We start from the raw sequence: 20,984 nt of genomic DNA, 5'->3' as shown, positions 1-20,984 counted from the left end.
AACAGTTGTGGTAAAGGGCTGGTGCAACAATATAGATCTAAATCTGTGACCTAATGCTGCTAGTTGTAGCTGGGTAGCCGTAGCTCTTCACACCAGACTAGAGCTTGCTAACGGTCTGTTTTTTTTTGTGATGAGTGTCTCCTTATAATTTTTTTTTTGATCATTTATTATCTTTACTGCTATACGACTTAGACCTTTAACCCCTTATGCCCCTATTTGGCATAAGCCATACAAATAACAGAAAGATTATCCCCATTCTCAGAGAGACTGCAATCTGAGCATAAAATAATGGACAATGACAAATAATGAGAGTCAGGTAGGATTTACGAAAAAAAAAGAGAGGCATGATCAGAGATCAGTAACAGGCAAAGATATCAGTGTGCAAACTTAGAATTAGCAACTTCATTCTCTTCTGAAAAAAAAAAAGAGAATGACTTAATCTAGAATGTACTATTTGGGAAAGGGAAACAGAGGAGAAGATTCTGAAGAACCACTAGAAATCAAAATAACTCTGTTTTTACTTTATGTGTATACATATAGAAGAACAGTGCAAGCCTTAGAGGCAGTGGTTCTAAACCTAGGTCTTCCATAGTTGTTTTGTTGCTGTTATTTTTCTTTTGTGACCTAAGAATCACTGTATTTCCCAATATCAGTTTTCTCTACCATGCAATTATTACTAACAAAATTGACTTGTTTGTTTCACAAGACTTCATTGTGATCTGTACTCAATGTTTGTGAAGGGCAGTATAAGGAGTGAAAACCCATGTACAGTTAGAAAAGAAGGAGTTACCAAGACCAGAAGTTACCTTATCATTAAACCCCTTCCATTCCTGTACTGCATCTTCCAAAATTTTCTCTTGTTCTTGGGCTACATTCTTGAGCCGTGTCCAGCGCTGCCAAACTGTTGTCATTGATCTACTTATAGTTGCCTTGCTGGCATCATTGCTAACTTTTTCCAGCTGTGAAGCCTTTTCTTCTAGAGCTGTGATCTTCTCATGGAAACAATTCACTATGGACACAAGAGTCTGCAAAAGCAAAAAAGAGCATTAAGTTTTTCTTTTTTTTTTACAATGCAATACACTTGCAAGCAGACGAGCCACTTCCAGCCACTGCAGGTTAAAAGGAGGTACCCTACATTGACTGAGTTGGTTAGGTTCCACTTATTCCACTGCAATACGTTAGCTACAGTGACTGGAAGGACCTGGTCCAAATTGCAATTCTCTGGAAGCAGCGAAATCTAGTGTAATCAGATTTTCTCTTTAATGCTAACCCCTCAAAAGGGATGGAAATGAGTGTTCAGGAACTTTTTCATAGCAAAGATTTTAACCTCTGTTATTAGAGCCTAAAAACAAAAAAAAGCAATTCAAGTGCTTAAACTCATCCATGTCATTTTAAAATCTAATGTCATTTTAGATATTCAGTTGTATCAGGATATTCTCATGAAGTTGGAAGACAGGACAGTGTTCTTATGGGAGTTTCCTGCCTTTATGAAGAGACAGCTCGAGACCAGATGGGATGTCTGAAGTCCCTTTAACTGGCTATACCTAAGTATATTAAGGTAGCTGAATGGCAGCAGTGAGGGCAGCACCCTAAATGCTGGGGGAGAAAGTAATTCTTGTAACATTTATTTCTTTCAGAGTAAATGAGTTAATATTAAATCCTGTTTTATTGTCCTAGTAAAACTATTCCATATGATGCAGAAAGAGATGGAAATTTCTGTTCTGAATTTTGCATAGGGTACACAATTCGGGGACTATTAGGAATCTCCTGGCTTCTTCCAGTCCCCTACAGTCACAGATGCGCAGACTGGAAAAAGATTACAAAATATCTGTCCCATTCATCCCACAAGTATAATGTGTGTTCTGCACAACACAAAACAGCTCTTAATGTGCTATAACATTTATGAGCTACAGGAAAAGATCTAAAAACTCAACTTCAGGTTTTCACAGGTAAAGACCTCCATAAAATATTTTCATTTTTAACTTGAAGGAAAAGGATTCCATATCATTTTCAGCACCTTACCTTATGTGTTAGCAATTTCTCTTCTGCTTCATGAGAAGAAGCAGCTTTAGCTAGAGAAAATTCAGATAATTTTTTCTCAGCCTCATTCATCACTTCAATAACCTTCTGCCTTGCTGTCTGATACTCCTGCCACTCAGAAGCACACCTTAAATGAATAAAGTGCCAGAAAAAACAATTTAATGCAATATAAAACCATTATTTTCCAAGAAAGAGATAGACTATTGGTAAAGAGCACACATACAGAAATGTATGTTGCTGATTTTCAGCTGTGCCTTAGAGACTACTAGAAACTGTATTCACAGCTCAGCATTTAATAGCCTTTGATAGACTTTTCCTCAGTGACTTTGTCTAGGTTGTGTTTCAAACCCATCCAAACTTTTGGCATCCAGAACATTCTGGAATAATGAGTAACACAGTAATGTTTGTTAAAATGGTATTTCCTTGTAGTTTAAAATATCTGCTTCAATTTTATTTGTTACTCCATGGTTCTTGTACTATGTAAAATAGCCACTCCCTATACATCCTCTCGGCGCTTTTCCAAGGTTTATATAACTTTATCATATCTTCCTCAGGATCACACTTCTAGTCAGTGGCAGAAGTGAAGAACAGAATCTAAGAGTTCTGAATCCCAATATCTGCTTCTGTTACCAGTAGCACAGCTTACAGTACTCCAGTTAGGTGACAAATCAAGTGTTGTGATCTCTTTCTTTCATCACTAACAAAGCGATCTTAAAATGAAAGAAAAAAAAAAAAGAGAGAGAGAAAATCATACCTTTGCAACAGTTCTTGCTGGGTTTTAGAGTCTTGCTTTGTCCTTTTGCCTTTTTCTTCCAATGCACCTAGATTCTGCACAAGCTGCTCTCTTACAGTGGCTTGGATAAAGGGCTCCATCTCAGACACCAGACCCTGTAACTCCTTCAAATGATTACTGAACTGACTTTCTGTGCTGAAAAATTCAATGTGGTTCCTTAGGTTCCCCTCTGAGTTCTCAACATCAAGACCATTTCCTGCTAAATGCAGAAATTCCTGAGCATCCTCAAGCCAGTCACTCGCTATCTGCATCACTTGGTAGTATCTTTGGCAACGGCTATATAGTTTATCCAAGGTAGCCTGAAATGGAAGTGAACGTTATATAGACACAGACAAAAAATTCACACTAGCAACAAATATATCCTCATCAGAGTCTGGATTTTGCCCATGCTTGCTTTCTTTTCCCTGTAGTATATCTAAAACGTAGGTCTGGAGAGACCAGATGGAAGTAGGTTTTGAGTCAGCCAGCATTTCTATGCGCATGGATATGGGCATATTGAGGAAATCTTATTCCCCCTATGTTCACCAATGCAACAGGCCATGATCTAAGGTGTCAAAAAAAAGACAACAGGATTATTAAAATGAATCCTTTCATGATGATTACAAACATCAAGCCATAGAGTCATATTTTCCAGCTTAACAAATGAGAAGCTAATGACACTGAGGATGCACTAACCTGTCTCATGTGTATAGCTTCTTGAACTTCACCATCTAGTTCTGTTAGTTCAGCAAGAGTGTTTTCCAGGTCAGCAGGTATCAGCTCCTTTGCTTTCATATATTTCTCTTTCTCTTTATTGCTCAGTGCATTCATCACTCTCAGGCTTGACTGCACTTCTTCCTGATGTATCTGAACTTTTCGGATTTCTTCTTGGATGCTTTGCAGTTTGAGGTCCAAAATCAGTGTTTCATTGAGTTCTGTTTTGATCCATCTCAGCCAGTCAAGTGAGCGGCAGATTTCTGTTTGGAAGTCTATGCTTTGCACAAGTCTGTTCTCGCAGTCCATCACTGTGTCTCCAATGGCAGCATGCAAAGACTTTAGTTTGTCTTGCCAAGACTGCAGTTGGTGATTTGTTGTCTCACATGCAGATGGGTCAAGCTGAGGAGAAAGGGCTTCTATATGTTCAGTTATTCGCTTCAGAAGACTCCCTGAGTCTTGCAAGCTGCCCACTAGAGAATGGTATATTTTCAACTTTTCCTCTATTGGGAGCATTTCTTCATTTACCTTAATCTGTTCCTTCTTCACTGCTTCTAGCTGTGCTTCGAGTTGTGTACACATTTTCTCATGTTCTTGACATGCTTCTATTGTGTCTTCCAACAGGTTGATTTTCTGTTCTATTTGCCTCTTCAGCTTGTGATATAAAGTGACAAGTTTTAACATTTCATCTGGTTGCCATGGCTGGCCAGTGCTTCTAAAGGCCTCCTTCTTCTGGTTTAGTTCATCCACTGCTGCACCGAGGCTCACCACTTCACCTAAGAGATCTCTGTAGGCCTGCTGAAGTGACACAGCTTCTTTGGCTAAAACAGCAGCTGGCGCTTTGTCCATGTTAATAAATTGATCTTCTAGCTCAGTCAAGGCTTTAGTTGTTAACTCAATCAAAGAGGCATATTCTTTTCGAGCATAAATTGTTTCCCGAACCCTATGGAATTTATCTTTTGCCAGAGCAGTGACAGTATTGAATTGCTGAGGGAGAATGTTAAGCTTTTCATCCAGATAGAAATGATCCACTTCATTAAGTGATGGTAGGATTTCTTGGCCATCTCTTTGCAGAGCAAGTAATAGATTTTCATATTCTGGAGATTGCTCAAGAATCTGTTGATATTTGGACAACTGGGTGTACAGTTCAGAGTTACTATTCATTACATTAACTTCTGGGAATGTGACAATATCAGCTTGTTTTAGCCAATGGCAAACTTTATCCAAATCTTCTTTGAAATATTTCCTGGAAACTATATTTTTCTCCAGTTCTAACAATCTCTGATTACACTTTTGTAAAACAGTGTCATATACATTCTGTAGTTCTTGCAGTTTACCTAACACCTCACTCTTTTCTTGTTCTGTTGCTTCTTTCATTAAATCCCTTCCTTGGGCCCACAGCCCAGTGACTTCATTTTGATAGGTCTTCAGGTTAGCCTGGGCATTCTTACAAGCCCTAATCTGTTTGTTCACATCTTCTGGAAACAGACAGATATGTTCTGGAAACGTTACCTTCTTCTCATGTTGGTGAATTTGGTTGGTAGCCTGAAAGACTGCCATGAGAAACTGTGTCTTTTCAGATAGTGCTTTATTCAGGTGCTTTCTCCTCTGGCCAACCAGATTGCTGAGACAATCTACATGATGCTGTGCATCAGAAAGTGCTTTCTGCAGCTCCTGCCTTTCATTGAGTCCTAGGTTGGTCATCACCCTGTCAGCATCTTTCACCAGTGTCTTCAGAACAAGCTGTTTGGCTTCAAGCTCACTACAAATGGTAAGATGATCCATGAGAAGACTCTGAGCCAAATCTGGAGGAGGGCTATGTTTAAGAGCCTCTGAGATACTAGGTTGCTGCTCCTCTGCCCATTCCATTAGTTCTTGAAATCTCGAATGCACCAAACTGAACTCTTCCAAGGTTGAAACAGAAACTTGAATTTTTCTTTTGACAAGGTCCTCCAGCTGAGTCCAGCGATGCTCAAAATGACCAAATTGCTCCTTTACTAATTCTTTGTCATCAAGATTTAGATGTTCCACCATCTTTTGTTTCTGATCTTTCAAATCTTCCAGAGCAAATCTCCTCTCCTGTAGTGCCAGTGCCAATTTTTGCAAAGCTTCAAGGTGCACATTTGTACTTTCAGCATCAGATCTGTTATCAAAATGGATAGGACAGAAATGAACGATTAGGACAGAGTTTTAAAAGAGGTTAGGATAAATTATGAGCCCACTATATGTTGAAAGCAACATCATATAAATACCTACAGCTATCAGATTCTTTTGAAGGTACCAGTCTTGAATATCAATTACCAAGTTTAACACTTTTATTCCTCTCTCTTTCACTTGCAATATGGTCATCGGGTTGACCAAACAAATTAATATCAGTAATACACAGCATACAAGTTATATTGCACATTCAAACAACCAGAATACAGTAACAAGAAGTAATAAAGTTGAATCTTGTTTCATGGCAGTAATAGCAGCAGTAGTAGACTCCTGCAATATTACACACAGCCTGTGTGTTTATGCTATACATGAGTGAAAAGCAGCTGCAACAATTTAGCAGCAGCAACTAGGCTTAAATATAATAGTCTAATAGATAATAAAAAGACAACAAACACAAATGAAAAGTTCAAACAAAACAGTCAAGATGTTTGAAATATCAGAAAATGCTACACCCCAAGATGGGATGAGTCAGTACTTGCCTTAAAGACAAAGACTGAAGATACAGCTCCACAAACTCTCTTTATTTCAATACAAGTAATATAAGTAATTATGTTATAATTAATAAGGGAAGCCTGATTTAATTTAGGCATGGAAAAAATGTATTTTTAGCAGATCCACTTAGAGACACTCTGTAAACAGCTCTTTCAGTGTATATGTAATAAGCCTTGTGTGTGCTCTTCTTTTTTACCTAGCCAGGTTGTCCCACTCTTTTGTGAGTTTTTCCAAGAAAACTTCAACTACATTCATGCGATCATGGTAATTTCCTGTCCTCTGCAGATCCTCCTCCCTCTGTATGAGCAAACTGTGTGCCTGAAGGCAGAGGTCCAGCCACTGGTTGCTCAACTGTCCAATTTCCTTGTGTTCAGGTGATTCCTGTCCTTGGGTTAGTTTGTTTATCTTCTCAGTCACAGAGGTAAGAGCTGACTGCTTAGACTGTAACTTCTGATTGAATTCCTGAAAAAGATACAAACCAAAACCAATACAGTGTCACCTACTTTAAATTATATGATGAAATTTAAATACAAACTCTGAAATTAATATATTGTGTTAGTACTACTTATCTGTCCAGGCAAATGTTGTGTAAATGTTAATTAGAAAAAGGTTAGGGGAAGGGATAAAGCACTTTTTCCCCATCTTATCAGATGAGGATGGCAAACCAGAGCAGATTCCCAGTGCCAGTGATAGAAAGAATTCAGAAGCAAGTGACATCTTGTTGTCCAGATGCCTGGACTAACGCCTCTTCTACCTACATTATTACAAGCAAGATAATCAGGGTCTCATGAGAATTCATTCTGCAAATACTGTTTCTAGCTCTTTTTTTTTTCTTTTTCTTTTTTTCCTTTTTTCATCAGATACTGAAAAAAGGAAGCAATGCCAGTGAGTCTGTGAACCCCACATCCATATTTTGCATTGTATCTATTTCTCCAATAGTGACCATTATTCTTGTCATTAATGAAACAAAGCCAACAATTATTCAGGTATGATTACTATTTAAGTTAATAGACTCCAGTAGACAAATGAGCTCATCTGTACACACATGTACTGAATAAGAAGTCACAGAGAACCCAAGAGAAGAATATACATTATACTGACAGTTAAAATAATCAAATATTCTTTGGCACTTACACACTGTCTAGGGTAAATATAATCTTTTCCAAATTCTTGTTCCAATAACTAAGCAACTATGCCCAGCTCCAGCACTTTGCTGGGGTGATTCATTTTCACTGAGGACTTTTGGAGGTCTGGAGAAGAGATGCTACTGCCCTTCTCTGCTTCCTTCTTTGCTACTGCCTCAAATGGAGCTAGCCATCTTCCTACACCAGGGGAATACAAGGTAAAAATACAGATTGCACGACATCTGACAGTACAACTGGTGCCTATCATTTGTAATAATTGAAAGTTCCTGACTGAAATAGTGAAGAAGTACAGACTCCTGCCTCTTTACAGACTCCTTTAATGATAGTTAATGTAGCAGGTCTTAGACTGCATTGTGCTGAGGTGTATTCAAGAGCTACAACTTTGTTCTGACACTTCTTTAGAACAGAAAAGAAGTGCTGTTTACTTTTCAACTAACTCCTGGCACATCAGAAAAGAAAACGCGAAGTCTAGACTAAAAATGAAAAAGTCAAGCATTTAATCAGTTATCAAATAAATAATTTGTTTTCCTGTTTCTTCTTGTTACTTTACTGATGTTTGAGATGTGTGCAGAATAACGATGGAAAATATCTGTAATGACTGAGGACCTGAAGGCATTTATCTCACTACTGAAGGTAAATTAAATTGGTTTTCCATTATGCCAACACTCCTGTGCTTTTCAGAGTCCAGCAAAATTGAACAGTTTCCTAGACTGATTTTGAAATAGAACTGCATAATTTACAAGTACTGGAATCAAAGAACTTAGCAAGCACGAGTTGCAGACCTTATCTTCAAATCCACTGCAAACAGAAATTAGCCTTTTAAAAGCAAAGGCAAATCAAACAATAGGCTGCAAACTGTCTGCTGTTAAAAGGAAAAGGAAACAGAAAAGGAAAAACACAGAAAAATAGTATTGTGCTGTGTTTTGCTCCCTGTGTCACCCTGTAGCATCAATAAGGAAACCTTCTTTCCTCTGTCTTCACTGTTCTTGCTTAGAACATATTAGCAATTCTATGCAACACATGTATATAGCAAGTATTGTAATTAAATCAGCCATAGGATAAACGTCTTCTTTAACTTCTGCTCTTAACCTAAAGTCTCCTTACCTTAACCTGGAGTACCATATTCTGGGCAATGTTTAGCTCCAACTCTGCACGTCTCCTTTTCAAATTCTGTAGTTGTTGATCTGCATCCTGGAAATATATCCAGAGCTCAGCCTTCATTTGTTTTATCTCTTCCCAACCTTGAGCCAAATACTGTGAGTGCATTATCTGTTGCTCAATCTAGCAGAAAAGAGAAGGAAAGAAAAGAAAAGGAGTAGGAATGCTTTAATGCAGCTATTTTGGGGGATTGGAGGATGAATACCTTCTTCCTCCCAGCACAATACTGTACTCACAACAAATTCCTGTACTAGATTCTGAAAGGGCTAATATTATTCACAAAGAGACTTAACCTTCAAAAGTCATAAAAATCAAACCTATCCAAGGAAAGCTGTGAAAAAATTTACCCTTGAGTGTAGCAAGTATATTTATGTGTATTTCAAAGTGTTCTAAGTCTTCAGTTAAAGCTTAAATTAACTGTGTAATTTGTAATGCATATTGCATACCAAGAATCGTGGAGGACTATGCCCTATACGCCTTCACAATGACCAAAAAAACACTTAAACAAAACACTTTAATTTTAATTTGCTTAGCCCAGTAATTTTGCCTATATGTCTTTTGTAAAATGCTGAGAAGAACAATGCTTAGCGGATCTGAGCCCATTAATCACCTGACACCAATAGTCACAGAGCTTCTTTTGCTTCAAACTAGAAGTAGGGTGCCTTTAAGGTTTAGACTCTCAATCAGTTCTATATATTTGAGTACTGCCTTGTCTGTGATTTCTTCCACCCCTCCCCCCCCCCCCCCCCACTACTTTATATATAAAAGAAGAATCTCATTTTGGTGTTTGGGATGCTTTCTAGTTACTCGGTATTTGGACTGCAGTTTTTTGTACGGATTACTTGGATTTGCACAATTTGCTTCTCTGGTATGAAAGACTGTTACTGTATGTATTATACTTTTAATCTTGGTAGAAGTAGTTTCAGGAGTTTTCTGTGTGTGTGCACATGTGAAACAAATTTTCATGGTTAAAAACCCAGGAATCCTAATAATACATTTTTTCTAATAAACTATGTTTATTTTATTTTAAAACAAATCATTAAGGTAATTTGAAACTTAAAATTGAGGTACACTTCTATACATTCATATGCTAAAATTGATGCACTCTGGATAAATTACATAGATTTATGAATTGAATTATAAAAATCATGATTATAAAGAATATATTAGTATATCTTAAGAAGAAGAACATCAGTCTACTGTTGAATAAATAAACAAATATGCATAATATTTAATTAAAAATAATAATTAACTGAATTATATTTTATGAAAAATAATTTGGAACTGGTTTTCTTCAACATGATGTCATATGTGTGGCTTTAGGACATCTTTTAGCACCTCAGTACCTCTCACATCCTTTGCCCCTTTTCTTTTTATTACTGCCAGGATAGCATTTTTTCAATTTTATAATATCTATATTATATATCTATATATATGTATAAAAAGAAAGAGAAGATAAAATGTTTCTGAATTAAATACTTAAGATGAATGTAACATATAAGATAACATTTCTTTAAACCATTACCCAAGATGACCTTCTTAAAAGAGGACAGATGAAAGCAGTTAAAGCTCTAAACAGGATTAAAAGCTGGTTATCTTGTACCATTTGTTTTGTTTGTTGAATATCTGTTGCTGTACTCTTCACTGTGGCATCGGACAGATCACACATGGAGCACAAAAGATCCAAATATGTATTGGCTTGTTCCTGCAGAGCCCGGAAATGTTTCACCTGAGGGAAGACAATCCTCAGATAAACTCAGCTTGTGGAATATTTCTTATTTTATTAAAATCACATGTTTCAGTGTTTAAAATTTAGCTCATTACTTCCAAGAGAAGAAATGTAGACATATGCTATTTTATTAGAAACAATGTAAAAAATATGGAAAAGAGTAATGCTTAAAAATTTGATTATCATTGTCCATTTAGCAAAGAGCTCAGTGACATGCATTACCTAGCTTATTTCTTTAAAATTAGGAGGTTTGGATAGACACACACAAGAGTTTCAGAAAGGTGACTTACTTTCCCAAGGTGAATGGGAAGCAGGGCTTTATCCGATTACTAAATTGTCTTGTTGCCTATACCTATAAAAATCTCTTGCATCTCAATAGATCATGGAGGATCCAAACCAGTGGCAAAACAAGTTTTCCACACCCTCTGAAACCCTCTCAGCATCTACAACTGACAATATCTGACAACACTATTCTTTTGAGGGTTCTTCCTCTTGCTATTGTCCATAGAAGCCCATCTCTCTCTATGAAGATTTTCCTCATTCCACAAGAAAATGGTGGTATCGGTGTCAAAAAGCAGGCTTATACCTGCATATAACATACCTCCTAGAGTCCCAGAGAGGAGGGTGAATGACCACTCAGAGGGCCAGTGGTGGGTCCTTGTAAACAAGAAGTTGAATACCCAGCAGTGTGCCCTTGTTGCAACCCTGAATTACTGCATTAGCAAGAAAGCTGAAAGCATGCTCCAGGAAGGGATTATCGTCCTGTACTTAAACTTGTCAGGCTGAGCCTGGTGTATTGGGTTCAAGTTTCCCTCTTAACAGAAGAGAGATTGGCAAGCTGGTGCAAGTTCACCAAAGGGATAGTGTATATGGGGCAGTAGCACGTGGCATTTAGGCAGGTCTGAAGGAACAGGGTTTGTCCAACCTAGAGAGGGAAGGCTAATTGCCGTCTCCTATTATTTAAAGGGTAGGAGGAAGGGTAGAAACAATATCTAGAAGACAGCCATACTGTTCTCAGAGTTGAGCAGAAAAAGGACTAGAGGAAAGGGAAATCAAAATCTGTAGTATTTCAAAGTCTCAATTAAGCTATATGGTAGATGAGAAAGCCTTGAATTTCTGCATTTTTTGTATCAAACCAGTTTAGTTTGAAAACAATGTACAAATCCGGTAACAACATATATTAAGTTACTAAAAATAATCAGAAAACAAATAAAAAATTCTTAATCACTAATGTGAGCTGGAGGCAGTTCTATACTATCAGACTGAAAACTTATTTTAATTGGCTGATTAACAGATTCTGTGTCGATTGTACTATGAAACCAGGTCTCATGTAGGAACTTTAGTAGACAGACAAATAAGCAATTAGACATGCAGAAAGACACAACCTCTCTGCTAAACATATCTATGGAATATCTGAGCAGGTTTATCTAATTAGCCAACTGTTTTCAAGTAGCATATTTCTAAGTATTTAGCAGAGCTAATAAAAGCCCTGTGTGATTTTTCACCTAAGGTTATTTTTCCTTCAAGGTATTCCTTTTTGAGCTGGGGACAAAAAATGAGGCTACACAAGTGTCTGAGGAGGCTAGAGGGAGTACCTAATTTCTATTAATATAAAGTTCTTACATGAAATCACCTCATTAAGGATAACAGCATATTCAAGTGTTGAACTTTTACCTGTTTAACTGCATCTGCCAGGCTGAAGGGTGGCCAGGTACTTGGCTTTAATTCTGACTGTATTGTAGACAGCCAAGTCTGACACTGTTGTAGGGTATCCTGATGATTAACATGCTTTTGGAGTTCATGTTCCAAACTCTGGTACACCTAAAATAAACATTTTGGAGGTTCATTACATATTCAAACACCGTTATTGTCTCTCTTCCCACACCTTGCAAACTGCAGAAGAGAACTGCAAAGACTGTAGTTACTTTAGCCCTTGTACAACAAACGACCATGGGATAGTTAACTCCTTAAGCTCTCACTGCATCTTGCTCATTTGTGGATAAAATGGACAATATCTAAAGCATAGCTACTGGAAAGAGAAAATAGAGATGAAAATGAAGAGTATTTTCTCTAATTTCTGTATTCTTGTCCATCATTTTACCATTGTTATAGTATGAGGTTTTACCTTCCTACAACTCTTACTGACTCTGAAGACTTTTTTTTTTTTTTTTGAAACCATGCTGTCCTGATCTCCTAATTGGATTAACAACTGACCCAGTTAGCCCTTCTTTATTGTATATTCTGGTTTAACTAAGACAGACAGTATTTCCTTGCACATAATTAAGACCAGTTATTTATGTATGCAAACAACTGGCACTAAAAGTGTAATTTGCTCCATCATTTTTGAAGTAGGAATAAGCTTTATTTTCTTGACTGTGACTGCTCAGAAGTTTCTGTAACCTGAATGCTGCAAGGGAGTGGAGAAATTAAGTACAAACTTCTGGATGATATACAGCTAGTTATGCTGGCTGCAAGGCAACGTTTGGATCACAAGAAATTCATCTGCACCACAGTAATGATGAAATGCTATATTAGGAGCCTATGGGCTCAATTTATTTTGAAACAGTAGAAATTTATACAATTTGAAGAAACAGAAAGCAATTACAGAAAAAAATATTTGTTATCCTTAAACTGTATTAAAAATGTTTTTGAAACAAGACTCACCCTTTGGGCTGTACTACATATGGCAGAATAGCTGTCCCTTGTCCCCTGAAGATGGCTTTGTATATTTTGCTTAAATTTTGCTTGAAGATGTTCTGTGCATTGATTGATCAAATAATCACCTTTACTCTTCAGGTTGTTCAAACGAATTTCAAATCCTGAAATTTCTTCCATGATAGCCTAAGTAGTTAACATATTTTGAATAATATTTTAAATTTAGAATATGTTCTGATCACTCCTTGTCTTCAGATGTGGAAACAGGTTTTCAGGCAACGTGCATTGTTACAGTCAAGCTATTAGAATGTACTTTCATTATAAAATCATTGTCAAAAGTCTTTACATAGATATTCCACAGAAATGTTTGCAGCACTGTCGTAACATGTAAACATTATATGCTCATGCCCCAAAACAGAGTGCCCTTTATCTTGCTTTGATCTCCAGGGTTCCATCAAATTCTCTTGTGTCTAATGCTAAGGACAAAACCTGATGCTGAATCATATCTTATTCCATAAGCTCTTCAACTGTAGAAAGATCTTTGCATCAGCTTTGGCTGAGCTAATTTTTTATTCAAAGAGGTTACTTAAAGAATAATATGCTAATCACAGTGAGGTAAAAGGTTTCAATATTTGCCCTTGGAATCTCAGTTTCTAAGTGTGTATGTGGTGGTGGGGATTGGATTATGCTTTATTTTATTTTACGGAAAGTATCAGTAACTGAGGTAGTGAATGCTTATGACTGATAACATCAGTAACAATACCTTGAATTAAACCAATGGATGAAATATGACAATTTAATAGAGGGGAAAAATACTTTTTTATTATTTTTCCTTAAAAGTGTCAGAGTCAAAAACACCTTAGGAGTAAAAAGACCCTCATCTGCCTTTTGTGGTCTATTTCTTGGAACTTCTCAGAAAGAATCTGACATGAAATTCAGATCAGAGTACAACAAAGCTCCTGTGCAGATTCAATTTGATCCAAGATACAGTGCTACAACAAGGTAAATATGTCAACTGTGTTAATGACACCGGTGCTCATTTTCACAGTTAACAGTAGGAGGAATAAAACAGATGAATGAGAAATAACTAGAGCTCTGGAATGAAGACGCAGAAGCAGAGAAGAAAAATTCTAATTCACCCAATAAAGAAGGTTTACCAAAGTACCAAACCTACCTTATGGTTGGCTAGTTGCTGAGTGATTATTTCAAGATTGTTACTCTCCACGAGGTCAGGGCTAACCAGCCTGCTGGACATATGTAGTAACCATTTCTCTCCTTCTTGCAAATCACTATTGTAATCCTCATGTTCTTTTACTCTCACCTCTAAAGTTTCAACATATGCCTGCAGGTTCACAATGACCAAAATTAAAACATAAGGTAAGAAGAATAAAAACAGAACACCAAGATCTTGAAAGCATAGTAAGAGTCTTCCAAATTTATATTCCTGTGGGTGAGTCCTGTGATTAGACTGTTAAACCAGATACCAACGGGATTAGTTGTGTGAATAAAATCTGTGGTACTGAGCAGCATTTTCATTTAGGGTGAAACACCATATTGAGAAGGTTGAGGAAAACAGTGAAGATTCTGTTTCTTTAAGAAAAGAAACATTGTCAACTTGACATTAAATTCATTTCAAAATAGTTATTACAGACACTCAGAGACTGCACATGACCTACTAAATGCTATGGTTAGGTCTGTGCTGCTTAAAGCCTTTGTATGTACATACTGCCTGTGACTGCAGTACACAAACCAAGAATAAATACATTGAGATATTTATTTTTTTCCCTTTAAAAAAGCTTTTTCATGTACTTTACTGCATTTAACTCATCAAAATTATGTCTACTATAACAGATATCAGTTTTGTGGTACAAATCAGGCTGTACAAATTTAAAAAATCAGCTGTGAAAAAATAATCTATTATTGGATGGATGGATTGGAAATTAAAGGGTCTCTAATAAGATAAGTACTAACATGGTTTGCGGAGCTTTTCCTTGTTAGGGGTATAAGCTATTAAAAGCTGTAGCCATAATCATACTTCAGGACGTATTTAGTATTATGTGTTTCAAAGTACTACTATATATATGTAGACTCATGAATCAATGTTAATTTATATTGTCCTTGCTGAATTAACTTGAATCCATCTTACGGTTCATTTTCTCCAGCAACCTCCATTCAGTAATGAAACTAGATTAAATGAAGTTTGTGTGAGATTTAGCAGAAACAAGAGACAAATAAAACGTAAGGAAACCTAACTGGCTCAGTGTGCAGGGTGTAACATCATAGCAGTATGAAACAAATAATCAACTTCTTAAAGAGGGGAAAAATATAGTAATTTGGTAGAACCTTAAGTTTTCTTTCTGACTTTTTACCTTTGTTGCACTGCAGAGTTCCTGGTAACTGCTCTGAAGGTCTTGAATGTTGCTCTTTAGAGTCACATCATTCACCAGATCAAAAAGTGCTTCTCCCTTTTCAATCACTGATTTTATTGAAGGCTCATGGGACAGAACGGTCTGCTGTATGGACTACAGTGCAAGCAAGAATAGCAAAATATATATTGAGCACCGAAGATCTATTTCATTCACTTACCTTTGACCTGAAGTACAGCCATATATCATCCTTTCCAGATGAGAAGAACTTTGCTACTACTATGGGACTATATTTTTCCAGCTATGCCCTGAGACAACAGCTTTGCAGGAACCTAAGAGCAATTGATCCTTTTGTGATTGCCTAGTAGCATGTCTAACAATTTGGAGCTGCTAAAGGAAAGTGAGTTAATATGTGTGAACAGTTAAGTGCTAAGGATAAAATTTGCTCTGAGGAACAAATTCTGCAAATAGGTGGGCAATCATCACCAAATCCCTGCCCTTAGGGAGATAATATATAACAGATTAATGCATAAGTCTTTAATATAAAGGGTATCCAGTCTAAGTTCCTGTTGTCATTGTTGCGCTACTGGGTCAGACAGCATAGTACATGGCAGTATCTATCACTTAGCAGTGAGATATAAGCTCCTCAAACATGTAGCAAGCAAGCACACAGATCTTCTATATGACGGAGTATTTAGGCTTGCAGGAGGATGGGGTGGATAAGTGGCTTGAAGAGAAAGCCTTGCTGCTGTGCAAGTACTGCTCAGCAACAGCAAAAGCATTGGTACGCTATCAACACTGTTTTAGCCATAAATGCTAAACACAGAGTTGTATGGGCTGCTATGAGGAGAGCTGTCTTCATTCCAGCCAGGCCCAGTATACATCTTACATATGGAAACATATGGAAGCCTGGAGTATTTCATAAAAGCATCATTAAGATACGCAACAGTTTTGTTCTCAATTATTTTCTACTCAATTTTACAAGTGGAAAAAAAATCATAAAAATGTTAATTAAAAACAGAGAAAGCCATAGCAGCTGACTGTCCTGGATGTCAGTTGAGCTGGGACATTCAGCTTTAATCAGAAAGATGATTAAGCAAATGTAGACAGAGGAAATGTCTGCAGAGAAGAGAGACCAATTATTTTCTATCCTGGCTTAAATGGAAGTTAACTCTGTTGCTGTCAATGGAATTGCTCACGTGTAAAAACAGAATATTGTTTCATAACAGGACATTTTCAAATGTAGAAGCCTTATTAAAACTTTCACATTGCATATCTATGTGCCCACTCTGGTTCATAGGTGTAGGCTTCATGCATCTTTTCACTTTTTTGCTGATTTAGACACCCAGATCAGAGATATCTCATAAATCTATTGAGGACACTTGAACAGACACTTGCATCAGAAGATCTCTTGCAAGTCTATAGGTCAAGATTCATTCAATAGTGCAATGATATGATCACTTTTTACCTTATATTTGGACAACTGGGCCTTCTTCTCATAGAGTTCACTTTTTGGCTCCACTGGAGCATGTAACATGGTTTGGTACTCTGTGAGCCACTGAGTCTGTGCCTTGTACTTGTCCGAGAACTCCTTTGCCAACTGAAGGCATTTTTCTGAAGTCATGTGTTCTTTCCTGATGGAGCCAGCCAACTCTTCAAGCTGTTCCACATGATCACCAATTTCTTTTCTTAACTGGTCAACTTCATTTTCTTCCATGTACTTTATAGCTCGCTCCCCTTTCTCACGGGCAGATTTTAGTAAACTGTGACCTATGTCCATATCACTCAACAGCAGCTGTGAAAGAAATGTCAGTTACCAGAAAAATGCATACGAGCTCTTGTCTCTTTCTTTTTGATTCAGTGTAGTTCTATTATTAGTGAGAGGATAACTTTTTTATTACTTATTTATTTATTTTTTAAGGACACAAGGAATTGCTATGGAAATTAAATGGACTTTTAATTACAAAATTACCTGGGGTTAACTTGTGATAAACTAGAAAGAAGCAGAAAAAACAAAAGAACAACAACAATAAACGAATACTTCTGCTCTGCACTGGGCTTGTGAACATAAACACAGAAACTCGGGTCTACCAGGAGATGATTCATACTCAAATTCTGTAATGGATGAAAGTTTTCACTTAGTGAATTATGTTTAAGCTACAGGAAACATGAAAAACTCATTTGCAACTCTGAGGTGAAACATGAGTTTTACTACTGAATTATTTCAATGAAGTAAAGCATGAAACAATGCATACTGGTATAAATACGGGAATTATAATTAAGTATATAATATTATAATTACTGGTATAAATACAGGAATGCATATAGGAAACAATGCATACTTGCCACAATGCATACTGGTATAAAACATACATGGCAGGATGACATGGGAGGGAAATTTATTCTAAGTTTTAACCTGAAACAAAATATACCTTATGGCATAAAACATGCCTTATGGAAAGAGAGGATTATATTATTTATGACTATGCATAACCTCAACAACCAAACTGTGATGTATTATGTATATGACATGAGAACACAAACTTTTATATTTGGTGATCTTTATCCTGTTTACTTCTCTGGGCAGAGTGAAGTTAGAATTTTGAGCAGCTGTTAAGATACATGTTAAAATATAGGCACTTCTTGGTGAACAGAAACTGAAGACAAACAACAACTGTATTAAAGAACACTGTACCTCTAGTTCCTGCACTTTTTTCTCCATTGCTGTTTTATCCAACACATCAAACTTGGTGATCACATTTCTGAAGTTCTTGTTAGTAGCTCCGTACCAATTTGTGTAAGCACTAAAAGCCAATTCTGATTCTTCCATACTGCGTATCTCTTCTTCCAGAAACTTTATTTGTTCCTTCAAACAGGTATGGAGGTTAGGGGAAGAAATGAGAAACACCTTGATGTTTATCATAGCTATTGATTAGAGAGAGTCCTGCACCTGGGGCGCAACAACCCCAAGCAGAGCTACAGGCTGGGAGATGAGTGGCTGGAAAGCTGCCTGGCCGAGAAGGACCTGGGAGTATTGGTTGATAGTCGGCTGAATATGAGCCAGCAGTGTGCTCAGGTGGCCAAGAAGGCCAACGGCATCCTGGCCTGTATAAGAAGCAGTGTGGCCAGCAGGTCTAGGGAAGTGATTGTGCCCCTGTACTCGGCTCTGGTGAGGCCGCACCTCAAGTACTGTTTTCAGTTTTGGGCCCCTCGCTACAGGAAGGACATGGACGTGCTCGAGCGAGTCCAGAGAAGGGCGACCAAGCTGGTGAGGGGTCTGGAGAGCAAGTCTTACGAGGAGCGGCTGAGGGAGCTGGGCTTGTTCAGCCTGGAGAAGAGGAGGCTCAGGGGCGACCTTATCGCTCTCTACAGTTACCTTAAAGGAGGCTGTAAAGAGGTGGGGGTTGGTCTGTTCTCCTACGTGCCTGGTGACAGGACAAGGGGGAATGGGCGAAAGTTGCGACAGGGGAGTTTTAGGTTGGATGTTAGGAAGTACTTCTTTACCGAAAGGGTTATTAAGCATTGGAACGGGCTGCCCAGGGAGGTGGTGGAGTCACCATCCCTGGAGGTCTTTAAAAGACGTTTAGATGTAGAGCTTAGCGATATGGTTTAGTGGAGTACTTAGTGTTAGGTCGGAGGTTGGACTCGATGATCTTGAGGTCTCTTCCAACCTAGAAATCTGTGATACTGTGATACTGTGAGAGCAATTAATTGCCACTTAAACCTGATAAAACCTGATAAAACCTGATAAAACCTGATATACTAAGATTAAATAAGTAGCTTTTGAGTCCTTTCATATCTAATGGATAATTCTTACCGGGGTCTTGTCAGAGCGTACATACCACAATCACTAATGTTAAAACTGAGTTAATGCTAAACATTGAAAAGGGACTTATATTTTGCAATTTGTATAGTGACTTGTGATGATGTTACTATGAAGCTCTTTCTACCTAAAGTGACCTGAACACTGTACCTTATCCGCTCATTTTTGCCCACGCCTATATATATATATTATTATGTACTGAAACCTGAAAACATTTCTCTAGTAGTAATTCAGCCTTCAAATCTGCTGAATTCTGAATTTCTCTCCTGAAGCTGACAAAAAAGGTAGTAACAACATCTGATCAATGCTGAATATTTTTGAAAGAGCTTCAACCTGATTATTGCTCTCTAATGCATTTAGACCAATGAAATCTATGTGTATGTGTGGATGTTTATACGTATATAGTTATATATATGTGTATATATTTATATGTACATAGTTATATAAACACACAGATATGTATGTGAACATTGTATTATGAAATCTACAGTAATGAATAAAATTTGATAAAATCTAATTAAGAAAGTCTATCTATACTTGTTTCTCAACTGACTATTTATAATTTTATAATACTTGGACCCAGGAGTTGGACCCAATGATCTTTGTGGGTCCCTTCCAACTTGGGATATTCTATGATTCTAGAATCTATAAATTAATTACTTAATCATTACTTACCAAGACATGAAGAAGAAGAGTTTGATATCGAGATGTAAGCTGTGTAGCCTGGCTTCCCATTCTACTTGTAGTGAGACATTCCTCTAGTATTTGCTGAGCTAACATCCCAACTTCCTCCACATCATCTTTGTAGATTGTAATTTCTTCATGCCACTTCTATGACAAAAGACATTACCCATCTTGTATGACTAATTCAAACAACTTAAACACAACAGGAATTTAGTTGTAATGGTTAGGAAACCATTGAAAGGAAAAGAAATACATGGTTATAAACATTGAGTTACAACAGGAAAATTAAACAGAATCTGATGAAGGTTAACTGAATGAACATACTGGATGTTTTGCCCCCCACTACTCTGCCCTGGTGTAGCTCCATTTGGAGTACTGGATCTAGGTCTGGGGCTCCCCAGCACAAGAAAGATGTGGACCTGTTAGAGTGTGTGCAAAGGAGGGACACAAAGTTGATCAGAGGGCTGGGGCACCTCTCCTGTGAAGAATGGCCGAGAGAGCTGGGGATGTTCAGCCTGAAGAAGAGAAAGCTCCAGGCACACCTCATTGCAGCCCTTCAGTACTTAAAGAAGGCTTATAAAAAAGATGGAGAGTGATTTTTTACATGGGCAAATAATGAGAAGGAGAATGGTTTTAAGCTAAAAGAGGGGAGGTTTAGATTAGATGTTAGGAGGAAGTAAATTATTTACTCAGAGAGTGGTGAAGCACTGGAACAGGTTGCCTAGAGAACTTGTGGATGCCACATCCCTGGAAGTGCCCAAGGTCAGATTGGATGGACAACTTGATCTACTGGGTAGAACCCATGCCCTTGGCAGTGGGGTTGGAACTAGATGATCTTTAAGGTCCCTTTTAACCTGAGCCATTCTGTGATTTATTTTATGTTTTTACAATATTAAATGGACTGGACTGAATTTTATTACAATAGACTTAGTACTTTTTTATGAATAATAATAGAAATGCAGGCTGGAATTCCTACACTGTTGCTTTTTTGTGGAATTCCTTTTTCTGTTGCCCAAATTCTAAAAGAGACCATAAAACATAACCTTGGATCTTTACAAATGCGCTTCCTTTGTTTCTTCAGAACCACGTCTTCCCCTTCTAGTGACTAAGGAAAACTACTACATCAACACAGCAGAGACTTCACAACACAGCTTATGACATTTTATTTTGTTACTAAATTAACTCTTTC

General features: G+C 37.4%; 1 protein-coding gene across 17 annotated transcripts in view; it reads right to left on the bottom strand.

Annotated features, from left to right (window-relative positions):
* Nucleotides 1-20,984, bottom strand: part of SYNE1 (spectrin repeat containing nuclear envelope protein 1) — a gene marked incomplete at its 5' end in the record, with an annotated part of 301,642 nt that overhangs the window by 123,562 nt on the left and 157,096 nt on the right. For all 17 annotated transcript variants that reach the window (XM_083830445.1, XM_083830446.1, XM_083830461.1 and 14 more), the window contains 14 exons: nucleotides 807-1,025; nucleotides 2,023-2,167; nucleotides 2,795-3,132; nucleotides 3,509-5,669; nucleotides 6,432-6,697; nucleotides 8,485-8,661; nucleotides 10,142-10,267; nucleotides 11,942-12,088; nucleotides 12,932-13,108; nucleotides 14,097-14,264; nucleotides 15,292-15,444; nucleotides 16,757-17,083; nucleotides 17,984-18,154; nucleotides 19,787-19,942. In XM_083830445.1, coding sequence (XP_083686571.1) covers nucleotides 807-1,025; nucleotides 2,023-2,167; nucleotides 2,795-3,132; nucleotides 3,509-5,669; nucleotides 6,432-6,697; nucleotides 8,485-8,661; nucleotides 10,142-10,267; nucleotides 11,942-12,088; nucleotides 12,932-13,108; nucleotides 14,097-14,264; nucleotides 15,292-15,444; nucleotides 16,757-17,083; nucleotides 17,984-18,154; nucleotides 19,787-19,942 — 4,731 coding nt within the window. The remainder of the gene's footprint in view (nucleotides 1-806; nucleotides 1,026-2,022; nucleotides 2,168-2,794; nucleotides 3,133-3,508; nucleotides 5,670-6,431; nucleotides 6,698-8,484; nucleotides 8,662-10,141; nucleotides 10,268-11,941; nucleotides 12,089-12,931; nucleotides 13,109-14,096; nucleotides 14,265-15,291; nucleotides 15,445-16,756; nucleotides 17,084-17,983; nucleotides 18,155-19,786; nucleotides 19,943-20,984) is intronic.

Source organism: Anser anser, assembly GCF_964211835.1.
Source record: "Anser anser genome assembly, chromosome: 3".
In the NCBI taxonomy this organism is placed as follows: domain Eukaryota; kingdom Metazoa; phylum Chordata; class Aves; order Anseriformes; family Anatidae; genus Anser; species Anser anser.
Note: the sequence above shows the minus strand (reverse complement) of the source record. Positions and strands in the feature narration are given on the sequence as shown.